The 25,254-nt window shown below is 36.8% G+C and overlaps 1 protein-coding gene across 1 annotated transcript in view; it reads right to left on the reverse strand.

The window, feature by feature from the left end:
- Window positions 1–25,254, reverse strand: part of TNPO1 (transportin 1) — a 57,664-nt gene that overhangs the window by 23,876 nt on the left and 8,534 nt on the right. The window contains exons 5-13 of the mRNA XM_077759954.1: window positions 22,837–22,943; window positions 20,430–20,563; window positions 18,066–18,147; window positions 14,391–14,513; window positions 12,104–12,222; window positions 4,986–5,046; window positions 4,284–4,452; window positions 1,144–1,296; window positions 189–414 (exon numbers count right to left, since the gene is read on the reverse strand). Coding sequence (XP_077616080.1) covers window positions 189–414; window positions 1,144–1,296; window positions 4,284–4,452; window positions 4,986–5,046; window positions 12,104–12,222; window positions 14,391–14,513; window positions 18,066–18,147; window positions 20,430–20,563; window positions 22,837–22,943 — 1,174 coding nt within the window. The remainder of the gene's footprint in view (window positions 1–188; window positions 415–1,143; window positions 1,297–4,283; window positions 4,453–4,985; window positions 5,047–12,103; window positions 12,223–14,390; window positions 14,514–18,065; window positions 18,148–20,429; window positions 20,564–22,836; window positions 22,944–25,254) is intronic.

The raw sequence follows: 25,254 nt of genomic DNA on the forward strand, positions 1-25,254 counted from the left end.
ACCAGCAAAGGAGAAGGTCTAATTGATTCACATTTGAATTTGCAAAGCCATTAGGTAAAAACTACAGAAAACAAAAGCTCCCACTGATGGTTTAATTCCAACATTCCATCATGAAGTTGAAAATTAATTTCTCACTAAAATGCCCATCCCACTGCCCCACAATGAACACTATTATGGATTTGTCCCACCTGCAGGCAGCTTCTTGTACTCTCTTGTTGCTGTCCAGGATGCGCTTTAGCAATTCTGTCATTAATGGCTTCAGGTACGTGTCTGGGGGCTGGCTGACTACCCAGTGTGCATAGCGGCTAAGAGTCCAGCACGTTATTGAACGCACAAGAGCCTTTTTATCAGAGAGGCACTGAATAAGGTGAGGAATGAGCTCAGGCAAGTATGGAATCATGCCTTGCATGCAACCTGGAAAAATAAGTAACAAATCTTGCAGAAAGTGCTAACATTTGGTTAAAACATTATTTCAGTTGAATGCTAAAATCATATAAGCATCCATCAAAAACATTCAGATTATCTCCATTATAGAAAATACACTGTAATAATCTGTTCGAAATTTAAAAAAAGAAAAAAAAAAGAAATGAGAGCTAACTGCTCCTAAGTATCTTCTAATAGGGTTAGAAGAGTTCATTTTACTTCTGTTAACAAATCATAGCTTTCAGAAGTGCCTGTAAAATACTTCAATTTCTTGTATTTACAGGCTTACAGCTAGGACACAACAATCCTTCAGAGAGAACAAGGAGACTCTCCTACTATGCTTCATACACTTACCTACGGAGAAAATAATTTTTCTAGCAACAGGGATGCTTCTGACATCAGTCCTCTCATTCTGTTCCCTTTATTGTAACAGAAGCATTTATAAACTCTCTGGGTGGGGTTAGAAATAAGCCAATGGCTATTTAATAATAGTTCACTGTTCAAGGTAATAACTTATCCTAAGATGGCTTCTGAATCCAAGTATATTTTTTAAGTTAATGTAGATCATAGGACTGTCTATTCCACATCAGCAACACAAGAGAGCAAAGTATGTAGATCGCAGACCGAAGAGTCTGCTTATAGGGTAACATTCTTTAAAGTGGCCCATCTGCAGTAGGGCCTATTAAGGACTTCACAGTTCAGTTTTGACTTAAGACTTACCTTCAGCAATTGCTCCTAAAACCAAGATGCCGGATTCTTTAACAACCCATTCATGATGAAAAAGCAATTCTTTCAAAAGGGGCAAAATATGTGGCAAAAGCTCATCACGATACACATTTGCAAGAACATCTAGGGCAGCAGCAGAACATTTCCCTAAAGAAATATTTAATTCAAAAATTTTTACATTAAACTCTATTATCAGGAATATTTGTTCTATGTACAACACTTCAGAGTCATACATCTACAGTTTCAACGAACTCAATTAAATAACAGGCAGTCTGTCTCTACATACAAGAAATATTTTTTATGACCAAGAATTAGCAAACTAACCTGCAGCAAAATGTGTACATTTATTACTTCTACTTAGTGATAGATCATTCAGAAGCAAACACATGACTTAGCAGGAGGTGAAGCAAATAAATCTGAATGAGTCACCAGCGCATGAAGCATAAAATATGCTGGAAAGCATTCTCCAGACAAAGAACTATTAGCCAAGGAACTATGTATCAATTCAGATTTCATTTAACACAATAATTAAGAAAACAAAAAGGTAACTAACATTAAGTATAAAAACTTTTTTCCAATGTGATTAGGCATACTAAATAGTTCATCACAAACTGTTAAACAACAGTAAAATCTTTTTTTTAAAAAGGCTGTTAAACTGGCTAGAAGTAACACTGTAAACATCAGTAAGGGTCCCAGTTATACTGTATGGCAGAGCCATACAAATGACTATTACACTGCCATCAAAGCGAATGAAATCTTTATGTACTAACACAGAATGAGTTATACAATATATGGAAAAGAACCAACAGAGTACACAAAATCAATTTCATTTCACTGCTGGAAAGTCAACCTCTTCTCCAAAAAGATAAACAGGTTTTCTCCATATGCGCATGGAAAAACTTCTTCAAGAATATAAAAATGGGTGGGATGTGAAGAGGAAGTAGTTTCCTCCCCCCCAATGCAATGAACATGATTACTTTTGTAAAGTTATCTACACTATAGTCTGAATCCATCCTGCTCCCAGCCTACGGGGATACACTGGGAGGAAGTAGAACAGCCCCTCACCGTGCAATTTTGTATTCCATGGATTTCAGTTACCCTTGGTTAAGTGCAGTCTGAAAGGGAATAATCCTCTGTTTTTTACATTTTTTAATATTTATTTACTTTTGAGAGAGAGACAGCATGCAAGCAGGGGAGGGAGAGAGAGCAAGGGAGACACAGAATCCAAAGTAGGCTTCAGGCTCTAAGATATCAGCACAGAGCCCAAGGTGGGGCTCAACCTCATAAACTGCAAGATCAGGACCTGAGCCAAAGTCAGATGCTTAACTGACTGAGCCACCAAGGCCGCCCATATAACTCTTCTATTTTCCTATTATTGTTGTTAATCTCTTATAGTGCCTATATTTATACAGTACACTTTATTAGAAGCATCTATGTATGTACATACAAAAACCTCAAAAGTACGTAGAGGATTCAGACTATCTGTGATTTTAGGTACCCAATGGGGGTCTTGGAACATATCCCCTCATGGATTACAGGGGGCTACTATAATTTGTGGCAACAGTGACGACCTCGTGTTCTCTTGCTGTGGGAAATTTGGGGTCCAAGATTGTATGTGCCATTATTACTAGCTATGTTAACCAACCATAGGCAAATTTCTCTTTTTGCAGTTTCTTTACTAACATAAGGCTGTTGTAAAGATTAAATGGGATATGGATGCCAAGTCCTTGGCCTAGTGCTGGGCATATCGGACACTCTAAGGAACTGTTACAGAAAACTAAACGGGCAACAGAGGAATTAGCATTATTTAACCAAATGAATCACACAGTTCAGTCTGGTGACTCATGACCTTAACTGTTTCATCAGTTATTAGAAATCCCAACACTCTGAATTATAGCAGTGGCTCTTAACTAGGGATAATGGGCAATGTCTGGGGACACCAGTGGTAGTCACAACTGTGTGTGTGTGTGTGGGGGGGTGCTGCTCGACGTTCTACAATGCACACGACAGCCACCACACAAAGAATCATGTGGCAAAACGTCAAAAGCGCAGAGGCTGAGAAACCTTGAACTAGAGCATGAAGCTCTAAGGACCAGCACACAAACAAAAACAAAACACAGGTGTTTAGGTTCCTCATTTCACTAGAGTGTGGGGCAGAATGTCGGCTCAAGAGATGATTTGGATATACAGCTAAGTCTGAAAATTAACGAGAGATTTTTAAAAACTTCATTGGTAAGTTTGAGAATGACAAAGCAATTTATATGATTTTAGTATTATCCTTGAAAATCAGCAGCCAAACTACCATGAAAAATAAGTTTATGTTAAGAAAACAGGAAAAGCTTGTGGCCAATGTTCCTACTTTATAATGTCAAATAAAATGTACAGCCTTTTGAAAAAATGGCAGTGTGAGGTAAGAAGTCTTTAAGAAGCATAATCGCATCTACTAGAATGGCTATAATAAAAAAGACAACAAATGTTGGCAAGCATATGGAGAAACCACAACCCTAAGATAATGCTGATATGAAAGTAAATGATGGGGCCACTGTGGAAACCCAGTAATCGCACTTCTGTCTGTATCCACAAGTGAAAACGTATGTCCACACGTAAACTTGACACGAACGTTCACAGCATCATTACTTGTAAGAGCCGCAAGAAACCAAGTGTCCATCAAGTGATGAATGGGTAACTAACACATGGCATATACACACAATGGATTCTTTTTCCACATTTAAAAGAAATGAAGTATTGATACACACTGTAACATGGACAAATATTGAAAACATGCTAAGTGAAAGAAGGTAGTCCTCAAGGACCACATTTGGTATGATTCTGTTTACAGGAAATGTCCAAAATAGGCAATTCCAGAGGGACAGAATAGAGACTGGTAGTTGCTTTGGGTTGGGGGACTGGAAGAAAGTGGGGAGTGAGCGACCTCTAATAAAAACGGGGTTATTTCTGGGTTGATGTAAACACCCCAAAATGTACTGTGGTGATGGTTGCTAACTCTGTGAATATACGAAAACGACTGAATTGTACCCTTTAACCCTTTACTGAGGGTACTGGACAATTATGTGTATGATTTCTCAATGAAGTTGCTATCAAAGCAGGCAACTGTACTCTTCCCTCTGACTTACTAAGATTCCAGTCAGATATTGTATCATCATCATCAATTTCATCGTCATCGTCGTCTTCCTCTTCAATTCCATCTTCATCATGCTGCTGAGCCACTGTCCTCGATCGATGAAAACGTGGCCTTATATCTTGTTCACTATCAGGAATTGTTTCATCTTCTTCAACATCACCCTGTTTTTTGAAAAAATTTTTTATAATATTCAAATATCATTATATGCTAATATGTACATGCATGAAAGAATCAGAATAAGGGAGAGATGGGTTCATGCACCTGGTTTTGAGGTGTACCTCTTCATTAAGAACCACTGCCCTGGGCAGAAAAATAGTTCTTTGTTAAGGAGAAAAGAACTATCAGTAACACAGGTTGAGTATTAGGCACTTTTAACTACATTATAATATTGCCTCCCGTTGCTGGCATAATCTAGAGTACCTGAATAAGACTCAGATCATATTCAATATATTTTAAAATGAACTACAAATGAATCAATAGGAAATTCTCTACTAGTGTCACCATTTGGTTCCAATGAAGTTGGAATGTTCTCTCCCAAATTCATCATTTGCTTCTCTGCACTCTATAGCATATTATACGTAACAGAAAACATTTACACAGGGTCTATTTTGAATACATGCTCTATTAGTCAAATTCAAAGAATCTCTACATCAAGAGAAACAAGATTCCCTATTCATCAGGAAAGTTTCCTTACCTTAAGTAGGATAATATCTATATCTGAGTACTTCATGCCATTCACTAACACGGGAATCAATCTATAAAGAGAGAAATTCATGAAACAAAGACCTAAAGATCTCATAAGAGTCTTTAAGAAATCTTAATGACCTTTTGTATACTAGTAATACCAAAGAGCCAACCACCCCTGCCAGTACTGTCTTAGGACATATTCTGGGATGTCTGCCCTTCTCGAATGACTACTATTTCTCATCTATATCCCAGGCCTTTTATATTCATGCGTGGGATCTGCTGGACAGAATCTCAGTGAGGATAGGGTAGCTTGTCGATAGTGGTTAGAAAAAGAACTAGTAACCAAAAAACAAAACAAAACAATTTCTCCCCTAAAAATTTATCCTGAACATGCTAACATTTCCAATTCCTTTTTTTTTTTTTTTAATGTTTTATTTATTTTTGAGAGAGAAATAGAGACAACATGAGCAGGGGAGGGTCAGAGAGAGAGGGAGATACAGAATCTGAAACAGGCTCCGGGCTCTGAGCTAGCTGTCAGCACAGAGCCCTACGCGGGGCTCGAACCCACAACCTGTGAGATCATGACCTGAGCCGAAGTCGTCCGCTTAACCAAGTGAGCCACCCAGGCACCCCAAAACATTTCCAATTTTTAAAGACTAATGTCTTTAATGTAGTAACATCATGCTTTAGAAAACGTTACTCCATTTGTGACCTGATGCAGTAACAAAAACTGTAAACAATCTAAATGTCCATCATTGAGGGGTTGGTTAAAAATAAATTATGATACAGTTAAAATGAAACAAAAACATGTAAAACACAGAGCATCTGAGTTTCCATTTAAGTTCAATATAATGAGATTACCTGTGTAATTATTTATGTAAATAGACTATCTAAGGAAGATATACAAGAAACTGGTATCTTTGGAGAGGAAACTGAATAGGCTAAACAGGGATAAAATTAATCATTTGCTTTATTTCTAAATAGTGTGACATTTTCACAATGTGCCCATGTTATTTGTACTCCTTTTTTAATAAAAGGGAGGATAACTTTTAAAATGTAAATCATACTAAGTTTAAAGTAAGTTACCCAAAAGAAATAATGCAAAAAAGGGAAAAAAGAGATGGGGCGCCTGGGTGGCTCAGTGCGTCAAGCTTCTGAATGATTATTGGTTTCGGCTTGGGTCATGATCTCACAATTTGTGACTTTGAGCCCTGCGTAGGGCTCTGTACTGACAAGCACGAAGATTAGAGCCTGGCTGGGATTCTCCCATCCCCACCCCAGCTCTCCCGTATTTGTGCACATACGGTCTCTCTCAAAATAAATAAACTTAGAGGCACCTGGGTGGCTCAGTCAGTTAAGCGCCTAACTTTGGCTCAAGTCATGATCTCATGGTTTGTGAGTTTAAGCCCTGTGTTGGGCTCTGTGCTGGCAGCTCAAACCGTGGAGCCTACTTTGGATTCTTTATCTATCTCGCTCTCTGCCCCACCCCCATTCCCGCCCTGTCTCAGTCTCTCAAAAATAAACAAACATTAAAAAAGAAAAAACTTAAAAAAAAAGAAACAAAGAAAGAAAAAAGCTCTATCAAGATTATAGCCTTAGATAAAAAAAGTTAGGAAATTTTAATTAAGAAAATTAAGAATTTAAATTTCCAATAAGAAAATAGTTAAATCAGTATATTATATCTAAAGTATTAATACAATAGTTACTAAAACAGAATCAAGACGTCTGTAAATATACAATCTTAGGTATACAAAAATAGTTAAAAATTTATCAATTTATCAAAACACTACAGTTCCTTTGTAGCTATGGGAATTTTAAGCTTTGATAGGTTTCTTAAGCTTTGATGATTTCCTTTCTCAGTGGCCCATCACACACTTAAGAGTACTGAAGATAAAAGGTTATGAGAACACTCTAGAAACATTAAAAACGTCCACAGTTCTCTGCTTCTGAATTCCCCCTTTAATACTTCTAGGTGGCTTGGGAAGTGTGACCAACCAAAAGAAACTCATACTCATGACTACCCGCTGTGGGGCTTATTAATAAGCACTTTCTTTATAATCTAGTGAGAAAAATATTATGATCTCTTTTTTACAGATGAGTCAGCTAAGGCTCAGAGACATTACTATTATTTCCACAATGTCATTAATTTTAAGTAATGGGAGAGTCAGAATTCAAAACCAGTTAGGACTGACTCCAAAAATAATTTTCTTTCCCTAGAGCAAATGTAAGAAATTCTCACTCTCTAAATAACGTCTTAGGCCTTTGTAGACGCCTTACTTCAAAGAGTTACATGAAAACCAATTGTGGGTATAACTCTACCATCAGTGAGATAATTTTGTAAGCCCTTGTTAACTAAAGGAATAATAATAGAGAAAAGAAAGCAGTGGGATTTAAAATTTCCTAGACAGTTATAAAAAATATGGGCCTGCCACACTTTCATGTTTAAAGTCCTTCCAAATTCTAAAATACAGATTATTAGCAATTTAACATTAGTTAACATAACACAATTACATAAAATTTCTAATAAATAAAGCCCTATTTTATAAGCTACAGGCATTTTGTCTGGATCACCAACAATTAAGTCATCTCTCAATGACTTGGGGGAAGTTTGGAGGACAGATGGCAGACTGTGAAATAACATGAGGTGAAGTAAAGAAGGACAGTGAGCCTTATCTATTCTTTGAATCATTTTAAGATGGAAAAAAACTGTAGTTATGGAGAAAGAAGAGAAAGAAAGTTCAATCTGAGAATATATCTATTTGATGGAGTAAGTCTCCTGAAGAAAAAATTATGCTATCCAAGACCATTAATAGAAAGATTGGTTAGGTAAAAGACAACTCACATGAAAATATATCTTTAAGTTTGGGGGCAAGATGAAGGGTCATTTGTTTTTCCTATAAAGCAGAAGTGCTCAGAATGAATGAAGAGAATTCAGAAGAGCGATAAAGGTTTGAATGGTTGCTTAGTAAATGGAAGATAAAAAGTGAGCTGGAATAAGAAAAACTGGCAGTGTGAAGGGTCGGTCCATTTGACATTGAAAGCCATGGATTTCTATGGCCATCAATCTTTGTGGTATAACTTTTCCCAAAAGCATGTGACAAGAAGCAAAGACAGTTTATTAGTCCAGAGCAGGGGAGATGCAGGGTAGCTAGAAGTTTATGGTGAGTACAGTTGATTTGTGAATCGTTGAGGTCTGTGCCAGAGAAAGACAGAATGAAAAGATGTGCAGGAAATAAGGGACTGATAAAGCTGGGTAAGAAAATTAAGTTGGAAAGTGAGATATGGAAATTAACCATGACCATGTAGCAATATGGCAGGTGTCTGAAGAACTCCAATCTTTCAAGGCAGAACACCATTTTTAGCTCTAATTTTTAAGCTCTAGTTGTTAAGGAGCCTTCTCCTGAAGCCTCAAGTGGCCAATGAAAAAAAGAATTAAGCTTTACACCCAACATGGGACTTGAACTCATGACCCTGAGATCAAGAGTCCCATGTCCTACTAAGCCATCCAGGCACCCCAATAAAAAGAGAATTTTTTAAAAAATATTTTTATTTATTTCTAGGAGAGAGAGAGACAGCATGAGCAGGGGAGGGTCAGAGAGAGAGGGACATACAGACTCTGAAATAGGCTCCAGTCTCTGAGCTGGCAGTCAGCTCGAACGCAGGGCTCGAACCCACGAACCGCGAGATCATGACCTAAGCTAAAGTCGGACGCTTAACCGACTAAGCCACCCAGGCGCCCCTAAAAAGAGAATTTTTAACGGAACATCACGGAAAGGCAGTGATGTTAATACCAACAAGTGTTTACTATGTCCTTAAATATGTACTGTGCATTAGGTTACTTGTTTTACATGGATTAATCCAAACAACACTGCAAGGAGGGATTAATGTGTAAGGATAAAGGTGGGGAAAAGCCAAAATAACTGGGAATAAAAAAAGAAATGAGGGGCACTTGGGTGCCTCACTCAGTTAAGCATTTAACTGTTGATTAAGCTCAGGTCATGATCTCACAGTTTGAGTTCAAGGCCCATTATGTCAGGGCTCTGTCCTGATAGTGTGGAGACTGTTTGGAATTCTCCCTCTCTCCCTCTCTCCCTCTGCCCCTTGTCTGGAGCCTCACACATATGCGCTCTCTCAAAATAAATAAATAAACATAAAAAAAGAAGACTTGCTCTGCCAGATAAGAAAATATATTATCAAATATTTAGTAATCAGAAGAGAATAATATTGGCTAATAAAAAAAGAAAAAAGGAACAGATTATAGAAAGCCCAGAAACAGATAAAAGAATTTACTTCATCCCTCGTCACTCTGGTGCTTTCTATGTGAGTTCATAATATCACAATTCTCATTACATATACAATTTTTACTCCTAAGCAAACATTTTTTCTCACAATAAACGTGTCTGGTGAACAGTGCTAGGAAAAACTAGTGCTTTTATTATGTTTCCTATCTCTGCATCAGATCAATGTGGTTATTCTCCAGTCTTCAAAATGCATTACTGCAATGAAAAATAAAAGTACCCTTATTTTATATTAAAATGGTTCCCAAAGCAATGGTTTGGAAGATGTATATATCAAACTCTGTTATAACTGCCTTAGGTCATTTAATGTCTGCAATAATTAACATAGCAAAAGATTAAGTTCTGCTTTTTTAGCCTGATACCAAGTTCTTCTTGCTTTAAGGGTATTTAGATTTTATTACTCTAATAACCAAGTTGTAACATGAAGTTATAACTGCATATTACCAATACTTCCTAATGTTATAGCTTGGATTTTCATGAATAGAGTTTCTTCAGCTTTTTTTTTTTAATGTTTTTCAAAAAAATTTTTTAATGTTTATTTTTGAGAGAGAGAGACAGAGAGAAAGACAGAGTGCAAGCAAGGGAGGGTCAGAGAGAGAGGGAGACACAGAATCCGAAGCAGGCTCCAGGCTCCGAGCTGTCAGCACAGTGCCCAATGCAAGGCTCGAACTCACAAACTGTGAGATCATGACCTGAGCCAAAGTCAGACGCCCAACTGACTAAGCCACTCAGGTGCCCCAACTTCAGCTTTTGTATTAATTAATGTCTGTTTCTGTAACATTTTTAAAAAGGTGTATTTATTTTCGAGGGAGAGACAGAGCTGTGGAGGGACAAAGAAAGGGGAGAGAGAACCCCAAGGAGGCTTCATGCTGTCAGCAGGAATACTGATGTGGGGGCTTGAACCCACAAACCATGAGATTATGACCTGAGCCGAAATCAACAATCAGATATTAACTGAGCCACCTAGATGCCTGTTTATATGACTTATAGAATTATATGGTCCTACAGTAAGAATTAAGCACATCATAAAAGTGGCATCACAAGGAGAAAAAAATTATCTGGATTTTTTTTTAATGTTGTTTTTAAGTTTATTTATTTATGAGAGAGAGAGACAGCATGACTGGGGGAGGGATAGAGAGAGGGGTAGACACAGAATCCAAATCAGGCTCCAGGCTCCGAGCTAGCTGTCAGCACAGAGCCCAGCATCCTAACATGGGGCTTGAACCCACGAACCGGGAGATCATGCTCTGCACTGAAGTCAGATGCTTAATCAACTGAGCAACCCAGGCGCCCCAACTATCTGGATTTCCTAAAGGAGGAAAATCCATTTAGCACACCACCTTAAACTTTACTCCCAAATAAATCACACATTGACTAGAATAAAACTGCTGCTTTCTTGGTGGAAAGAGAAAAAGAATGCAACAGATATGAAAATGAGAATATCCAAGTAATGTAAACATCTGAAAAAATGTGACCCCACCAAAACTGTAACTTACTAAAACAAGTGGTTTTGTTTTGCTCATCAAGATGACTAAGATTACAGAAGTTTGACAGGATGCGACATTGGCAGTGGGTTATAAATTCGCATAACTTCACTACAGAACAATTTGGAGTATTTATGATCCTTTGACCTTGGTAAACATCACTTCTAAGAATTCTACCTCAAAAAATAATCACTTATGGAGAAAGAAAAGATGCTGACTCTAGGATTACTTCTAATTTTAAAAAAGGGCAGGGGCGCCTGGGTGGCTCAGCTGGTTAAGCATCCAACTCTTGATCTTGGCTCAAGTCATGATCTCACAGTTCTTGAGTTTGAGCTGACAGCATGAAGAAGCCTGCTTAGGATTCTCTTTCTCTGCCCCTCTCCTGCTCATTCTCTCTCTCCCAAAATAAATAAACATTAAAAAACAGCAAATGTAAATATCAGTTATACAAGAGTCCAATATAAAACAGTATGCACATGCTAGAATAGTACTCAAAGATTAAAAACTGAGGACAAAGAGGAAATTGCACAACACACAACTGAAAAGAGCAAACCACAAAACAGTATGTTTGTTTAATCAAAATTTTAAGCACTAAATAGAGCTAGATACCATGTGAAGTGATTTAACATACTATCAAATTTAATTCTTTCCCCACTCTGAATGTTACTTGGTATATGGTACTAATACAGAAAAAAAATTTTTCAGAAGAAAGTTAAGCATTACTTTTAATAATAGGCTAACCAAAAATCTGATTGCATCACAACTATTGGAAAATTAGTTTTGGAGAGAAAAAAATCCCCCCCAAAATCCAGTCAAATTAACAGGATTAAAAAAAAAAAAAAAAAAAGAACTGTGTCACATAAATTATTCAAAATTAAGATTATGATTTAGAGGGGTGCCTGGGTGGCTCAGTCAGTTGAGCATCCAACTTTGGCTCAGGTCATGATCTCATGGTTCGTCGGTTCGAGCCCCGCATAGGGCTCTGTGCTGACAGCTTGGAGCCTGCAGCCTGCTTTGGATTCTGCGTCTTCCTCTCTCTCTGTCCCTCCCCCATTCATGCTCTGTTTCTGTCTCAGTAATAAATAAACATTAAAAAAATTAAAAAAAAAAAAAAGATGATTTATAGAATAAACCACTCCCATGTAATCAAAACAAAAAACCCCCCAAAAAAACTGCTTCCTGAAAAATCCCTTTAGTTATTAAACCAAAAGTTATGCCAAGTAAAATGAAGTCTGACTTTTTTAGAACTTCATTCCCCAATGGCAGAAGAATGTGATCTAAAAACATAAAAATGAGGACTCACTGTTATGTGTAAGAACAAAGTAGCACTAAGGAACACTTACTTAGGAAGGTGCCTTACGAGCACATCTTTGCATATCGGCTGCTCAGCCAAAGTGAGCCAGAATTCACAGGCTTCTAAAGCCACATTTTCATCTTGATCTTGGGTCCTCTGTAGCATGTACTAGAAACAAAGCATTAGTATTAATCAGTTTAAATCATACAATTAAAATAAACCTAACCTTTTTCCAGCAAGTTAATGGTCATCCTCTGCTGTAGCCTTGTGATTCCTTGTGTAGCCAAAGACCTAGGCTTTGGATTTTTGAAGTTTTTCAGTCAATTCTAAAATGCAGCCAAACTTGAGAACCACTGCTTTAGAAGTCTGTTTAATGAAAAGTGTGCTAAGCATGTCTGGCCTATCTGCTTCTTTCTGTAGAGGTGTATTTTGTTTTATGAAACCAATAAAATTTAAAAGATGTGTTAACAATTAAACATTGTCTTCTTAGAAACATCAAAATAAAAAAAGTCCATTATACCTCTCTTTAAAATGAAGAATCTTCTTATAACAACTCAAGCTGTCTCCTGTATTTTCACCAACGTAAAGTGATACATACATATTATACAATTACAAAAGTTAATTTTTTTTTTTAATTTGGAAAGAACTAGGGATATTTCATAGTGCTACTATAATTTGTAGTTTCTGAGAAAACAGGTTTATCATGTCCTTTGAACATGCCAACCCAAATTCACTCTTCATATAGGAACATCTGTTCTTAATACTTAACCAAATTTTGTGTCTGCCCATCTTTAGAAAACCTTTATATGCAAAAACAAAATAAATATAATCAAAGGCACACACATGATTTCCCAATGTATCTGGACATGGAAATGGGGTCAAATGATGAAGCTTTTGTACATACTCTCTGCCTGACTGCCACATTTCACATGGCTAACTGCGGCAACATAACAGATGTGATAGGCCAGCCCCCACTACATCCCATAGCATGTCCTACCACCAGGCTCAGTATCACTGAAAAAAAAGAACCTCAGCACTCTTAGTGAGGCTTCCTAGCTGTGACACTGGCCCTAAGCAAATAATAAAATGTCTTTAACTTTCTAGTTAGCTCCAACTTTCACTAAACTTTGTAAAAACGCCACCTGATTCTTCTAAGCACTTTAGAGAATTAGTTCATCAGAGAAAATGTACCTTATTCCCATTTAGTACTGCTACATACCTTTGTCTCTACAGTGATCTTTCCTTATGCTTAAGAAAAGTAAGAAAAGGACTTGCTGTGCAATATCAATGCTAGCCTTTTCCTTACAGGTCTTAGACCCATCCTTTATTTATTCATTTATTATTAAAAAAATTTTTTTTAACATTTTATTTATTTTTGAGAGAGAGAGAGAGACAGCATGAGCGGGGGAGGGTCAGAGAAAGAGGGAGACACAGATTTTGAAGCAGGCTCCAGGCTCCGAGCTAGCTGTCAGCACAGAGCCTGACGCAGGGCTCGAACCCACCAACAATGAGATCATATACCTGAGCTGAAGTCGGATGCTTTACTGACTGAGCCACCCAGGCGCCCCTAGACCTCATCCTTTAAAAAATCTTCCCTCTCCACATCATATAAATCTCTGGAGGTGAAAAGGAGGATCTAAATAATACTCTAATATACTTGCAAAGCTATATACTACTCACACACAGCTATATCCAATAATATGAAAATTAGGTGATACAGTTTGACACTAGTGGTACTTAGTACTGCCCAAACAAGTTATTTTGTTCTAATAATAATTTTATCTTGGTGCTATGTACTACACTTCCTTTAAACATGGGTAACCTATGACCACCATACTCCGAATTTCCTAGTAAAATTATTTTAATCGCAAAGGGATTCAAAGAGTCTTTAAAAAAAACTATAACGATTATGTATTTTCTACTCAAATTTCACTGTTACCATAAATCTTAAGTGGATCAGATCATTTTACCAGTTACGGGTGGAAAACAAACACTTTAATTCCAAATTCCAATGACACAAGAATGTGCTATTAATTTACCACAGTTTTAGTGATCATCTAGTCTAAATGATATCTAGTAAACACAAATAATTTAAGTATTTCCTAGTTATTTTGGTTAAAAGCCATCTACCCCTTTAAATAACATTCCCTCTCTATAAGCATCTTAAATCTCATGGAAGAAAAGTCACCATAAAGGTAACCTATAATTTTAAGGCCATATGGTTTTCATAGTTCACCCCCAACAAATATGTTAAATAAACTGTTAAATAAATTTGACCTTATGCATTTTTTCCCCAAGGATTTTCTTAGGAGAAAAAGAAGAGTCATGTGTATTACCTCAACTATATTATGCATGTGAGGAAGCAGGCGATCCATTCGAACTTCAAGCAACATCACAAGTGCCCGGCACACATTTTTCCGTACCTCTGGTTCTTCATCACCAGCCAATGCGAAGAGGTTCTATTGCACGAGAAATAATTTTCTCTTGTTAAGCATAATAACCAGTCATCTGTAAGTTGGTAATATTTAAAGAAACTCTAAGAAGGTACAAATAAAGACAGAATTAATTGGCCTGCAATATTAGGTTATTAAGACAATAAGATGTAGGATGATAACTGCCAAAGCCCATGACTTTGGTAAATGACCTAAAGCCATTCTTTAGGAGACAGTATGGTTGGATGTGAGGTTTTTTTATTTTTTTTTAATGTTTATCTTTATGAGAGAGAGAGAGAGAAAGAGAGAGAGGGAGAGGAGTGGGGGAGGGGCAGAGGGAGGACGAGACAGAATCTGAAGCAGGCCTCTGGCTATCAACGCTAAGCGTGACATGGGGCTCAAACCCACGGACTCGGAGATCATGACCTGAGCCAAAGTTGGCCATTCAACCAAATGACCCACTCAGGTGTCCCTGATTGGGTGTGTTTTAAGGTAATTTTGGTTTGTGAGAATAAAATGTCATTAGGACATGGGACATTCATCTCCCTCACCCAGAAGAAGATAATTTTCAAAATAAAATTTGACTTTCCTTTAAAATTACTGTCTGTCAAGAGATTATTCCTACCAATTTTGTAAAAGGCGAAAGATTCAGGCGATCTGAAGAGAAACCAGAGTATCATTCCTACCAATTTTGATTCTTAAGGTAGTAATAAGTATAAATTCTCTAAAAGTACCAATAACTGGAAATGCACGCTGAGTTTCCAACAACTTAACCCCAAACTACTTATTCTCGGAGTCAACTACTAAAAAAAAAAATAAAATAGTAAAAGTAGCAAGCAAAATTATGTTTTTCTAAACAGGTTTGTCACCAAGGTTAGGAGAAAAAGGACCAGAACAAACAAGACTATTTTGTTTAATCTTCTCTAAGATGTTCTTATACAATTTTATAGATAAAGAAGTTGAGAATTAACATAACTTCCTACCCAGGGGGCATCTGAATTTGGTTTTCACGGAATTTTAAGTCCAGATTCATTTCCCTATACCAGTAAGCTGTCTTTTGTAGAGGCTGCAAAGTGGAGATATAAGAAGAAACAGTAAACCTTTTCCCTTCTCATTCCTGAATTTTCCTTTATCTATGTATACACACGCATTAAAGTAATCAAAAGATCATTAAAAAAATTTAATGTGGGGGCACCTGGAAGGCTTAGTCAGTTAAGCATCTGACTCGATCTTGGCCCAGGCCATCAATCATCTCACGGTTTTGTTGAGTTCGAGCCCCACATCGGGCTCTGTGCTGGTGGCGTGGAACCTGTCTGGAATTCTCTTTCTTCTCTCTCTCCCCTCCCTAACTCATGCTGTGCCAATCCCTCCCCCATAAACATTGAGAACAGAAAAATTTGATGTATCCACCAATCTTTTCAAAACCAAAACCAAAACCACAAAAACATCTCCAAATAGATGAACTAGAAATCTTATTACAAAGGGTAAGACAATGGAGAAGTTCAAATATCAAATGTGACAGTATGTCAAGTACTATTGTAGAATTTTAAAAACTTCGATTTCCCCAAGTCCTCCCTCTGCATCGGATCCTTTCAAACCTCTAGAGTTCCTCTTTTAATCAGATATATATTTTACACAGAGAATACTCTGATGACACTGCTTATAGGTTCAATACGCATTCTTCATTAAATCTGATGTTGTCTTAAGCATGACTATCTGGCTGTGCCAAGGTAGGTCTTAGCCACATAATAGTAACCAATTTACTTTTCATTCAATATTGTCAGACTCAGCAGACATAACCTCTATCCCTGAGGAAAACAGTGATAATTCAAGAAATAAATGATCCATTTCTTCATTTAGCAAATGGTTATCAAGGGCCTACTTTGTGTCAGAGGCTTCCTCTGGAGGTTTACTGCTCTTTGTAGGATGGAGAACTAGTTGAATCTTGTACGATTATCAAGTCGGAAAGAAGTGTTAAAATGGAAAAGATTAAAAAAAAAAAATGTTTGGAGATGTTCTATTTGCTGAGTATGGTTCTGTAGAAGTTTTGTTTTCAGAGAGATATTCTGGTATCTTTTATTCTAAATTATATTTCTGTATAGGATGCTGGTATATCTACCCTGTTCCTGTTTTAAGCTGTGAAATACTAAAAGGAAATACTATTAAAACTAGTTACTACTTCTAAAAAAATAACAGCTGTAGCTAACATGTGGAGTTGCTTATTATGCAGCAGGCTTTGTTCCAATTTAGCTACACCAAATATCTTTTTAATAATCCAACTAGGTAGATTATTAGCCTCATTTTATACAGGATGAAATCGAAAACATGTTAAATAATGTACCCAAGGTTAGCAGCTGTGGAGAGATTTGAACCCAGGCAGTCTGTAAGACTATCCCCTATCCTCTACACCAAACCAGACTGCTAACACCTTGAGACGTAACATTTATTTATGTACCCCTAGCACGAAGCACAATGCCTAATTCACAGCAGGATTCGGCAAACATCCACAGAAGATTCAGGTTTTAGTTTCAACTTTTTTTTTTTCCCAGTTTCAATTTTTAAATGGCTAGAGGATCCTTATGGCTACTTCTCATAGTCTACTGTTAACAGATGTTCAGGAAGCAGCTTGGCAATTTAAGTAATAAGGGAAAAGATGACACCATTTCTCCCTCCTTTCTTAGAATTTCCCAACAAAAATATTAGCAGTACAGCCTCTAAAATTTTTAAGAATAGCTCAAAAAGAATGGACTATTTAACTTTGATTTAATGACAATAAAAGTGAAGTCCTTAAGGAACTTTAACAACTTGTTCACAATTGTGGTGATCAAGTGGTAGTAGTTCTGAAAATATCCTACTGCTTAGGATTCATGGCCAGAAAATAATGCTGCTGTGGTCTTTCTGTTTTTATCAAAAAGGTAAAAGGGACTTTAGAAATGCTTGGGGCGCCTGGGTGGCTCAGTCGGTTAAGCGTCCAACTTTGGCTCAGGTCATGATCTTACGGTTCATGGGTTCGAGCCCCGTGTCAGGCTCTGTGCTGACAGCTCAGAGCCTGGAGCCTGTCTTCAGATTCTGTGTCTCCCTCTCTCTCTGACCCTCTCCTGCTCATGCTGTCTCTATCTCTCTCTCAAAAATAAATAAAAACAAAAAACAAATAAAAAAAGAAATGCTTGTGAGATTTAAGAGTTCCATTTTTTCCCCATGACACATTTAATTTTACAATGGAAACCAATGAGCACCATCCTTTTAGTCTATGTGTTCAGATTCTTTATCAAGCTAAGATGATTGAAATTCACCAATGTTTCAGGTTTCAAGTACTGCAAAAGAGCTGGGAGACCTTAATTTACACAGTACATTCAAACAAAAAAAATTTATACTCAAGATATTAAACACCCAAATTCCATAATCAATATTTGTTTTAAAAAAAAATCAGTAACAGAGGAAAAGTGCTTTTATTTTTAGTTAACAAAAATCACAACGTCTACACTGTATCCAATTTTAATACTATCAAATAATTTAACATTTTCTAACTTTCCCAAAAGCAAATGGGGGTGAGGGAAAGGGGAGAGAGATAAATCTTACCTCAATGAAAGAATCAATGTGCAACATCAGAGCCTGAGTCCTACTGATGATAAACTGATTGACACATGCAACAGCATGAGACCTAGAAACAAAATTTAACATTTAACATATGCTCACTGCATTTTCTATTTATAGAAGATTGACAAGAACTTAAAATATTCCTCTGTAAAACAATCATGGTGTATATAGAGCCATAAATGTACGTGTTTATATATATATACACACACGCACATATATATCACACACATATACACATACACACCCTGAAAAGAATGAGTCAAATTCTTGATGTATTTCACACAGAATATAAACAAAAAACATAGGTTGCAGAGCATTACATTAGTACTTCTCTGAAAGTGGAGGGACTCAGAAAAGACATGTGCATGTTTTTAATAGTGGAGAACTGTGAACAGTGGGCAGAGGCATAACGGATATACATAATGGGTATACATTCCTTCAAAACTAAAAATGAGAAAGTTTACAGTCTTTGTGTTCAGACATAGTCAAACTCAATGCCACAGCAATTCCTAATGGCACTACCTTTAAAAACACACACCCATAATCCAATCACTTATTACCTCCACTTCTTCCCTAGTCCAAGCCGTGATTTCCTACGAGGATTACTCCAATAGGCTCTAACTGGTTTCCTGACTTCTGTGGTGCCAAACCCCACTACAACCTTTTAGACACACACGAGTAAGATCACATTATACCGTTGTTCAGATTGCTCCAAAACACAATCTATGTTTTCTCCAAAAGATCAAATGCCAATTGCCAGGAATATGCCTTTTTGGATTTTTGTTTTTCTTTTTAATTGTTAAGAACTGGGCCACAAAAATAGTGAGTTTCTTAGGAGTGAAGAAAAATATGCAAATAACTTTCTTTCATCACCTTAGTTGAGAGATTAAGAGAAGACTTCCTAGGGAACATGAACTCTATCTAGTTAACTACATCAGGAAGAGTAACATATCTTTATTTATTAACTATAATTTATTGTCAAATTGGTTTCCATATGATATCCAGTGCTCATCCTAACAAGTGCCCTCCTCAATGCCCATCACCCACTTTCCCCTTTCCCCCACTCCCCTATCCACCTTCAGTTTGTTCTCAGTATTTGAGTCTTTTATGGTTTGCCTCCCTCCCTCTCTGTAACTTTTTTAGGAAGAGTAATCGTTTATTTTAACAATGTTATTACTTGTTCGCATGACACTACCCTAAGTTAAGCATCTATTAAATTTCTACTCTGAGAACACTACATGAAGTACCACTTAAGAAGAAAAGTAATTAAAATTGGATTGAGATAAAAGAAAAAGAACTAAATAAAGAATTTAAGCAAGAAAGATTCCCGATTACCCTCTGGTCACTTTGTTGAAACCAGAATCCTTTGGAATACAGCTTGGAATCTTGGAATAAACTCCAATGGACACCTAAACAGTTACAGTCTATGCATAAAGTTCATGCAATTAGATATCCTTAAATAACTGCCTCTGGGATCCTGCACAATTTCTACTTTAAATAGTAATATGGTGTTTGATCATTCTTCCTAAGAGCATGAAGCACTGACAAAGGGAAATAATAAAAATCAGAACAAATGACAATCAAAAAAGAGCACTGACTTTTCCACAGTAATGATAAAGGACAAAAGTTAGATTAAAACAGAACAAGAGAGAAAGGAAAAAGAAAAAAGAAAAAAAAAAGAGTACAAGAGCCCGGGCAACTTTTGGTGAGATTACAGGAGTCTCACACACTTCAACAGTGTGAAAGTATCATGATGAAAGTATCATTACTCAAAGGCTAATTTAATATTCTATATATAGTGTTTCAACAACTTTATGCTAGGCACTGTTTAAGGAACAAGGGATATATAAAGGAAAACAAAGCAGGCCAACGTTAACATGTGGTCAATTGGCCCTACTGATTGCAAAGTGTACTCAAAAATTCTTCCACCTTCACGTTCCAAGTATTTTTAATTAGATGTAAAGTGCTTAAACTGAAATGACTAAATAATTCAGACGTCCTATTGGAGGAATTTTACCACATGGCTGCAAATGAAGGTTCCTGTACTTGGCGAGATTCATAAATTAAAACAAAACAACAATAACCCCAAAACATAATGAATTCAGTCTTACACAAAAGACTTTTGAAGCATACCATCTAGAAGGCAGAGAACTATTATAATGGATGACAATTTCACCAAAAAAAGTTCACGTCATGAGTTCTGCTATGAAAGGCATACAGTTAAACTACCAAGGTTCACCTGTGTGGAATATCTGTACCTTTTGCCAATCACAAAAATATTAGATAATACAAAATGAAAGTGGTCAAGCTTAGAGTTTATAAACTAATTTGAGACTGCCTTGATACCTTATTTTTGGACTACTGTGCTTGAAGAACTGTAAAAATTTGGGGATCATGATGTTGAGAGGACGATCTAAAACATCACTATCTAAAATCTCAGCAGAATCTTCACAGATCTTCTGAAGGGCACCAAATGCTCCCTGTGAAAGATATTTAAATTATTAGAATTAATTGAAAATGAAGCCATTTTATTTATTTATTTTTAATGTTTGTTTATTTTTGAAAGAGACAGAGCACAAGTGGGGGAGAGGCAGAGAATGAGGGAGACACAGAAACCGAAGCAGGCTCCAGGCTCTGAGCTGCAGCACAGAGCCTGACAGAGGGCATGAACCCACGAACCTTGAGATTGTGACCTGAGCCGAAGTTGAACGCTTAACTGACTGAGCCACCCAAGCGCCCAGTAAATGAAGCCATTTTAAAAGCAAACTGAGGAATACTGACTAATTTGTATGAATTAATGTTCTCAGCTCTCATAAAACACTGCCTCATAAATTCTTTAAGTTTAGTCATCAGTTTTAATACAGAAATCATTATACCACTGAGTTAACAGTTTAAACCTAATGGTACAGGGCGCCTGAGTGGCTCAGTCGGTTGAGCGTCCGACTTCGGCTCAGGTCATGATCTCACGGTTCATGGATTCGAGTCCCGTGTCAGGATCTATGCCGAATGCTTGCTGAGAGCCTGGAGCCTGTTTCGGATTCTGTGTCTCCTTCTCTCTCTGCCCCTCCCCCGCTCATGCTCTGCCTTATTCTGTCTCTGAAAAATAAATAAATGTAAAAAAAAAAAATTAAAAAAAGAAATAAACGTAATAGTACTTTTTTATCTTAGCATTTAATGTCTTAAAATTAGAGAATATTTTGATTGGCAGGAACTGTAATAAATGTTATTGAAAAAGCTAACTTCATCTGAAATATTCTTGTCAATTTTAAGTCAAAAAGAACCTTAAATCTTCTAAAAATTACTTAAATGTAAAACCATTCATTGGGTAATGGTGACAAAATCTGTTAAAAGGACAAAATATTCAAATTGGCACCTAATTCCCTATGTCGATTTTACATCAAAGGGGCTAATTTAGAGGTCCTCCCAGAATACAATATGCAACCTACTAACTACCTCGTACATCTAATTTACTGCTTCTAATTCCATCAGAAGCAGAAACGTGGTGCTTACTTTCCTGGTACAATTAATAGAAGAATACTTTCTCTTTAAAATGTGACTTATGGGAGTGCCTGGGTGGCTCAGTCGGTGAAGTGTCCAATCTCAGTTTCTGCTCAGGTTATGATCTCATGGTTTGTGGGTTTGAACACTGCACTGTGCACAGCCTGCTTGGGATTTCCTCTCTCTGCCCCTCCCCCGCTCACATTCTCTCCCCTGCTGTCAAAATAAGTAAATATTTAAAATATGACTTATGTAGAAGCTCCATAATTTCATGATTACTGTAGTTTTAACTTTTTTATTCTTGGTAAGTGCTTGTTTTTTTTACAATTTTGATCTCCTTTCATGTTGTTACCACTATACCAAAGCATGATTTAAATTTTAATCAATTCTTACTTAATGGCTGAATACAATTACTATTTTAGTTCTTCTGAAATCTTATCAGTGTATTTCTAAGGCATTATTAGATGTATACGTGAAATGTATACATGGGAAAGTAAGTTGGTTTTGTTTATAGGGAGGGAGAAATGTGGCTTTAAAGACCCCTCTGCTCATTCCGCCTCTCTCTCTCTAGTCCCTCCTTTTTCTCTTTCAGATCTTGCAACACACCGCCTGAGTCAAAAGACCCCCTGAGTTTTTTGTTAGGTTATGCCAGTACTTTCCCTGCCTGCAAGCCTTGCTCTTTCTTAAGAGGGAGAGGAGTCCCTGCCTTTGAAGAAACAAAACACCTCAAATGGTTTCCATTCAAAACAGATTTCTACACAAACTAGAGGCTGGCTAATTAAAGAGATACTTAAAATGAGAAATCCACACAAACTCCCTTTCTCATATGGAAAGGTTGCTTCTGATTTGATGATTTGATCAGTGAGTGACAGCTAAGAGATCGCAATTACTACACAGTTAAAACTAGATTACGTATACTGTAGACATGTCATAACATAAGAGGCAGCGAAACAATCTAGATAAAGCAAAAAAGTACTCATGGTTGCTAAATTTAAATCTATCTTTGGAAACTACCACACGGATTATATGTTTGTATTTCCTTGTAGGAATTACAGTAAAGAGGCTTTATAGCTTAACAGTCTTTAAAGAAAACAGTAAGATAAATGGTCACTAAGGCAAAGCAAAAGGGTAACTTGAAGCTTCTAAGTTTTGAAGTTGTAGGTTTCAGAGGAATTATTTTTCTCAAAGGTTACAAATATACAACACGACGAGAAAAGTAGAGAAGAAAAAGTATGTAAGAAGCAAATTTCTTTACCTCACAAGTGTTGTAATCTTCAGAATCCAAGAGGCTACAGAGTTTTGGTAAGAGGTCAGGCCAATTCTGCAATTCTCCCTTGGAGGCTATGGTTGTAATCAAAATACCTTGAAAGAAAACATACACCTTTAGGAAATCTGACTGGATTATGTCAGGTACTGCCGTGTGAATGCACGCATGCGCACGCATTCACTGAAATGCCCCTATCAGCCCAGGGCCTCCACACCATGTAAATAGTTAACGTTCANCCTCTTTTGTATTTTAACAATTATCTGCGCAAAAAGACTATTCTTTTTATACTACAAAGAGGGCAACTACTGCTGCCCTTTTCCAAAAAAAGCAGTACTTGCCCTCATTAAAATTAAAGTTAACCTTTAACAACTCAGGGGTTAGGGGCAAAGGCTCCGCTCAGTTGAAAACCCACACATGACTGCTGACCCCCCAAAACTTAACAGTCGACTGCTAACAGGAAGCCTCAGTGACAACATAAACAGATGATTAATATATATTTTGAATATTACATGTATTATACTGTTTTTACAATAAGGTAAGCTACATAAAATGTTATTAAAATATAATGAAAATGTTTATAGTATCGACTGTATTTATTAAAAAGATGTTTTTTGCCTATAAACAGACCCATACAGTCAAACCTGTGTTCAAGGGTCAAAAGTGTTCCTACTTTACAGAAGTTATATACAACAAGAGTAGAAAGAAAACATGCCAAAATGTGGTTAATCACTGGATGATAAGTAGGAGTCTGTTAGTTTCAAACAAAAATACATTCAGAAAGCTGCAATCTGCTCTCTGATTTAAGCTAGGATCTCAGCCACACACCATGGTAGGGAGAGTGATAGCAGATGAGCCATCAGTTGAGAATCATCGGGTCCCCAATAATCCCCCTGGTGTGGGAAGACCTACACACTCCTCCACAAGTTCCCACTTATGGGGCTCAATCACTGGCAAGGTGATCTTGGATCTTGGAGGCTGAAGGGCACATGCTGACAGATCATGTCACTCTGACTGGATTCTTTCAACTGTGTCGTGTAGATCAGTTGTGACAGTTAATGAATTTTCAAATATACAAATACATAACACAAAGGTTTTGTGTTATACAAACACAGTAATAATGCAAGAAGTTTTGTGTTAATGTTTTCTCTGCCCTAGCAAATTTAACATAATATAATGTAGTATGTTTGATGATTATACATCTTTTAGTACCGTAAGATCTGTATAAACTCTGATAGTAGGTGAATTACATGTATTCTAAACTTCAAAGTACTAATTTGTAAAAGTGAAAAAAAAAGTGTTCTCTCGTTATTTTGAGAATTCAGCGAGATATGCAAAAAAAAAAAAAAAAAATGCCTGGCACATAAGTACAATAAATACTCCATGATTATTACTGCAGCAAATCTACTTGTTTGTGTGTATAATGGTCTTTGAATTTTCCAGTGTTAGTTTTGAGAAAGTTGCTCTTGATGGCAGAGAGCTATAAAATGTAAAGTTGCTGGTCAGTATGTACTCCGCACTAAAGAATTCTTACTTATATGGTAAAGTTATTAATGTATTGAAAGCATTCTCAGACATAACCCTTAAAATAGTCTTCAAGTAAGATCAAAACCAGCAAGGTCAATAATAGAGCTGTTCCTTCTTGCCATTTATTCTTTCCTAAAGTTAAAATCTGTAAGAATTGAGGGGGAGAGAAAGCTCTGGTTCTGCCTAAACAAAATGTCTTAAAACAAGCCATAATAAAAATTAAATGGCAAGCTACAAGTTGGAACTAACAGAATACTGACACTCATTACTTCTGCTAGAAAAGCATTAAATGTTCAAAGACCAACACATTCAAATTTAACTGGCCCATATCACTTCAACCACTTCTAAAAAATCTTCTAATGCCTAGCATACCTGCAAAAAGTGAAAAATTGTAATACTCAGTATACATAACAAAGGTGGGAGTGTAAATTGGTATGCTTAGCAATACCTACTAAAATTTTAAATGTTTAAACACCACACCTTGACCCAGTAATGCTATTTCTATGAATTAATTGTACAGAAACCTTCCCACATTGTATAAACACACATAAATGACAGTCACTAAAATAAAATTACAAACCAATCACATGTTCTTAAACAAGAGAAATAATTTCAGATTTGTCTAAAGGATTATCACACAGTCAATGAAATGTGGTCCTTTCAAATAAACTTCCTTGGCAACATTTCTAATATGTGCTGTTATGATTAAAAAGTTTTTTAAAAGTCCAGGGGTGCCTGGGTGGCTCAGTTGGTTGAGCGTCCGATTTTGGCTGAGGTCATGATCTCACAATTCATGGGTTCAAGCCCTGAGATGGGCTCTGTAATGACAGGCTGGAGCCTGCCTTGGATTCTGTGTCTCCCTCTCTTACTGCCCCTCCCCTG

The sequence above is a fragment of the Crocuta crocuta genome, unplaced genomic scaffold (genome assembly GCF_008692635.1).
Source record: "Crocuta crocuta isolate KB4526 unplaced genomic scaffold, BGI_CrCroc_1.0 scaffold162, whole genome shotgun sequence".
NCBI classification, from domain to species: Eukaryota; Metazoa; Chordata; class Mammalia; order Carnivora; family Hyaenidae; genus Crocuta; species Crocuta crocuta.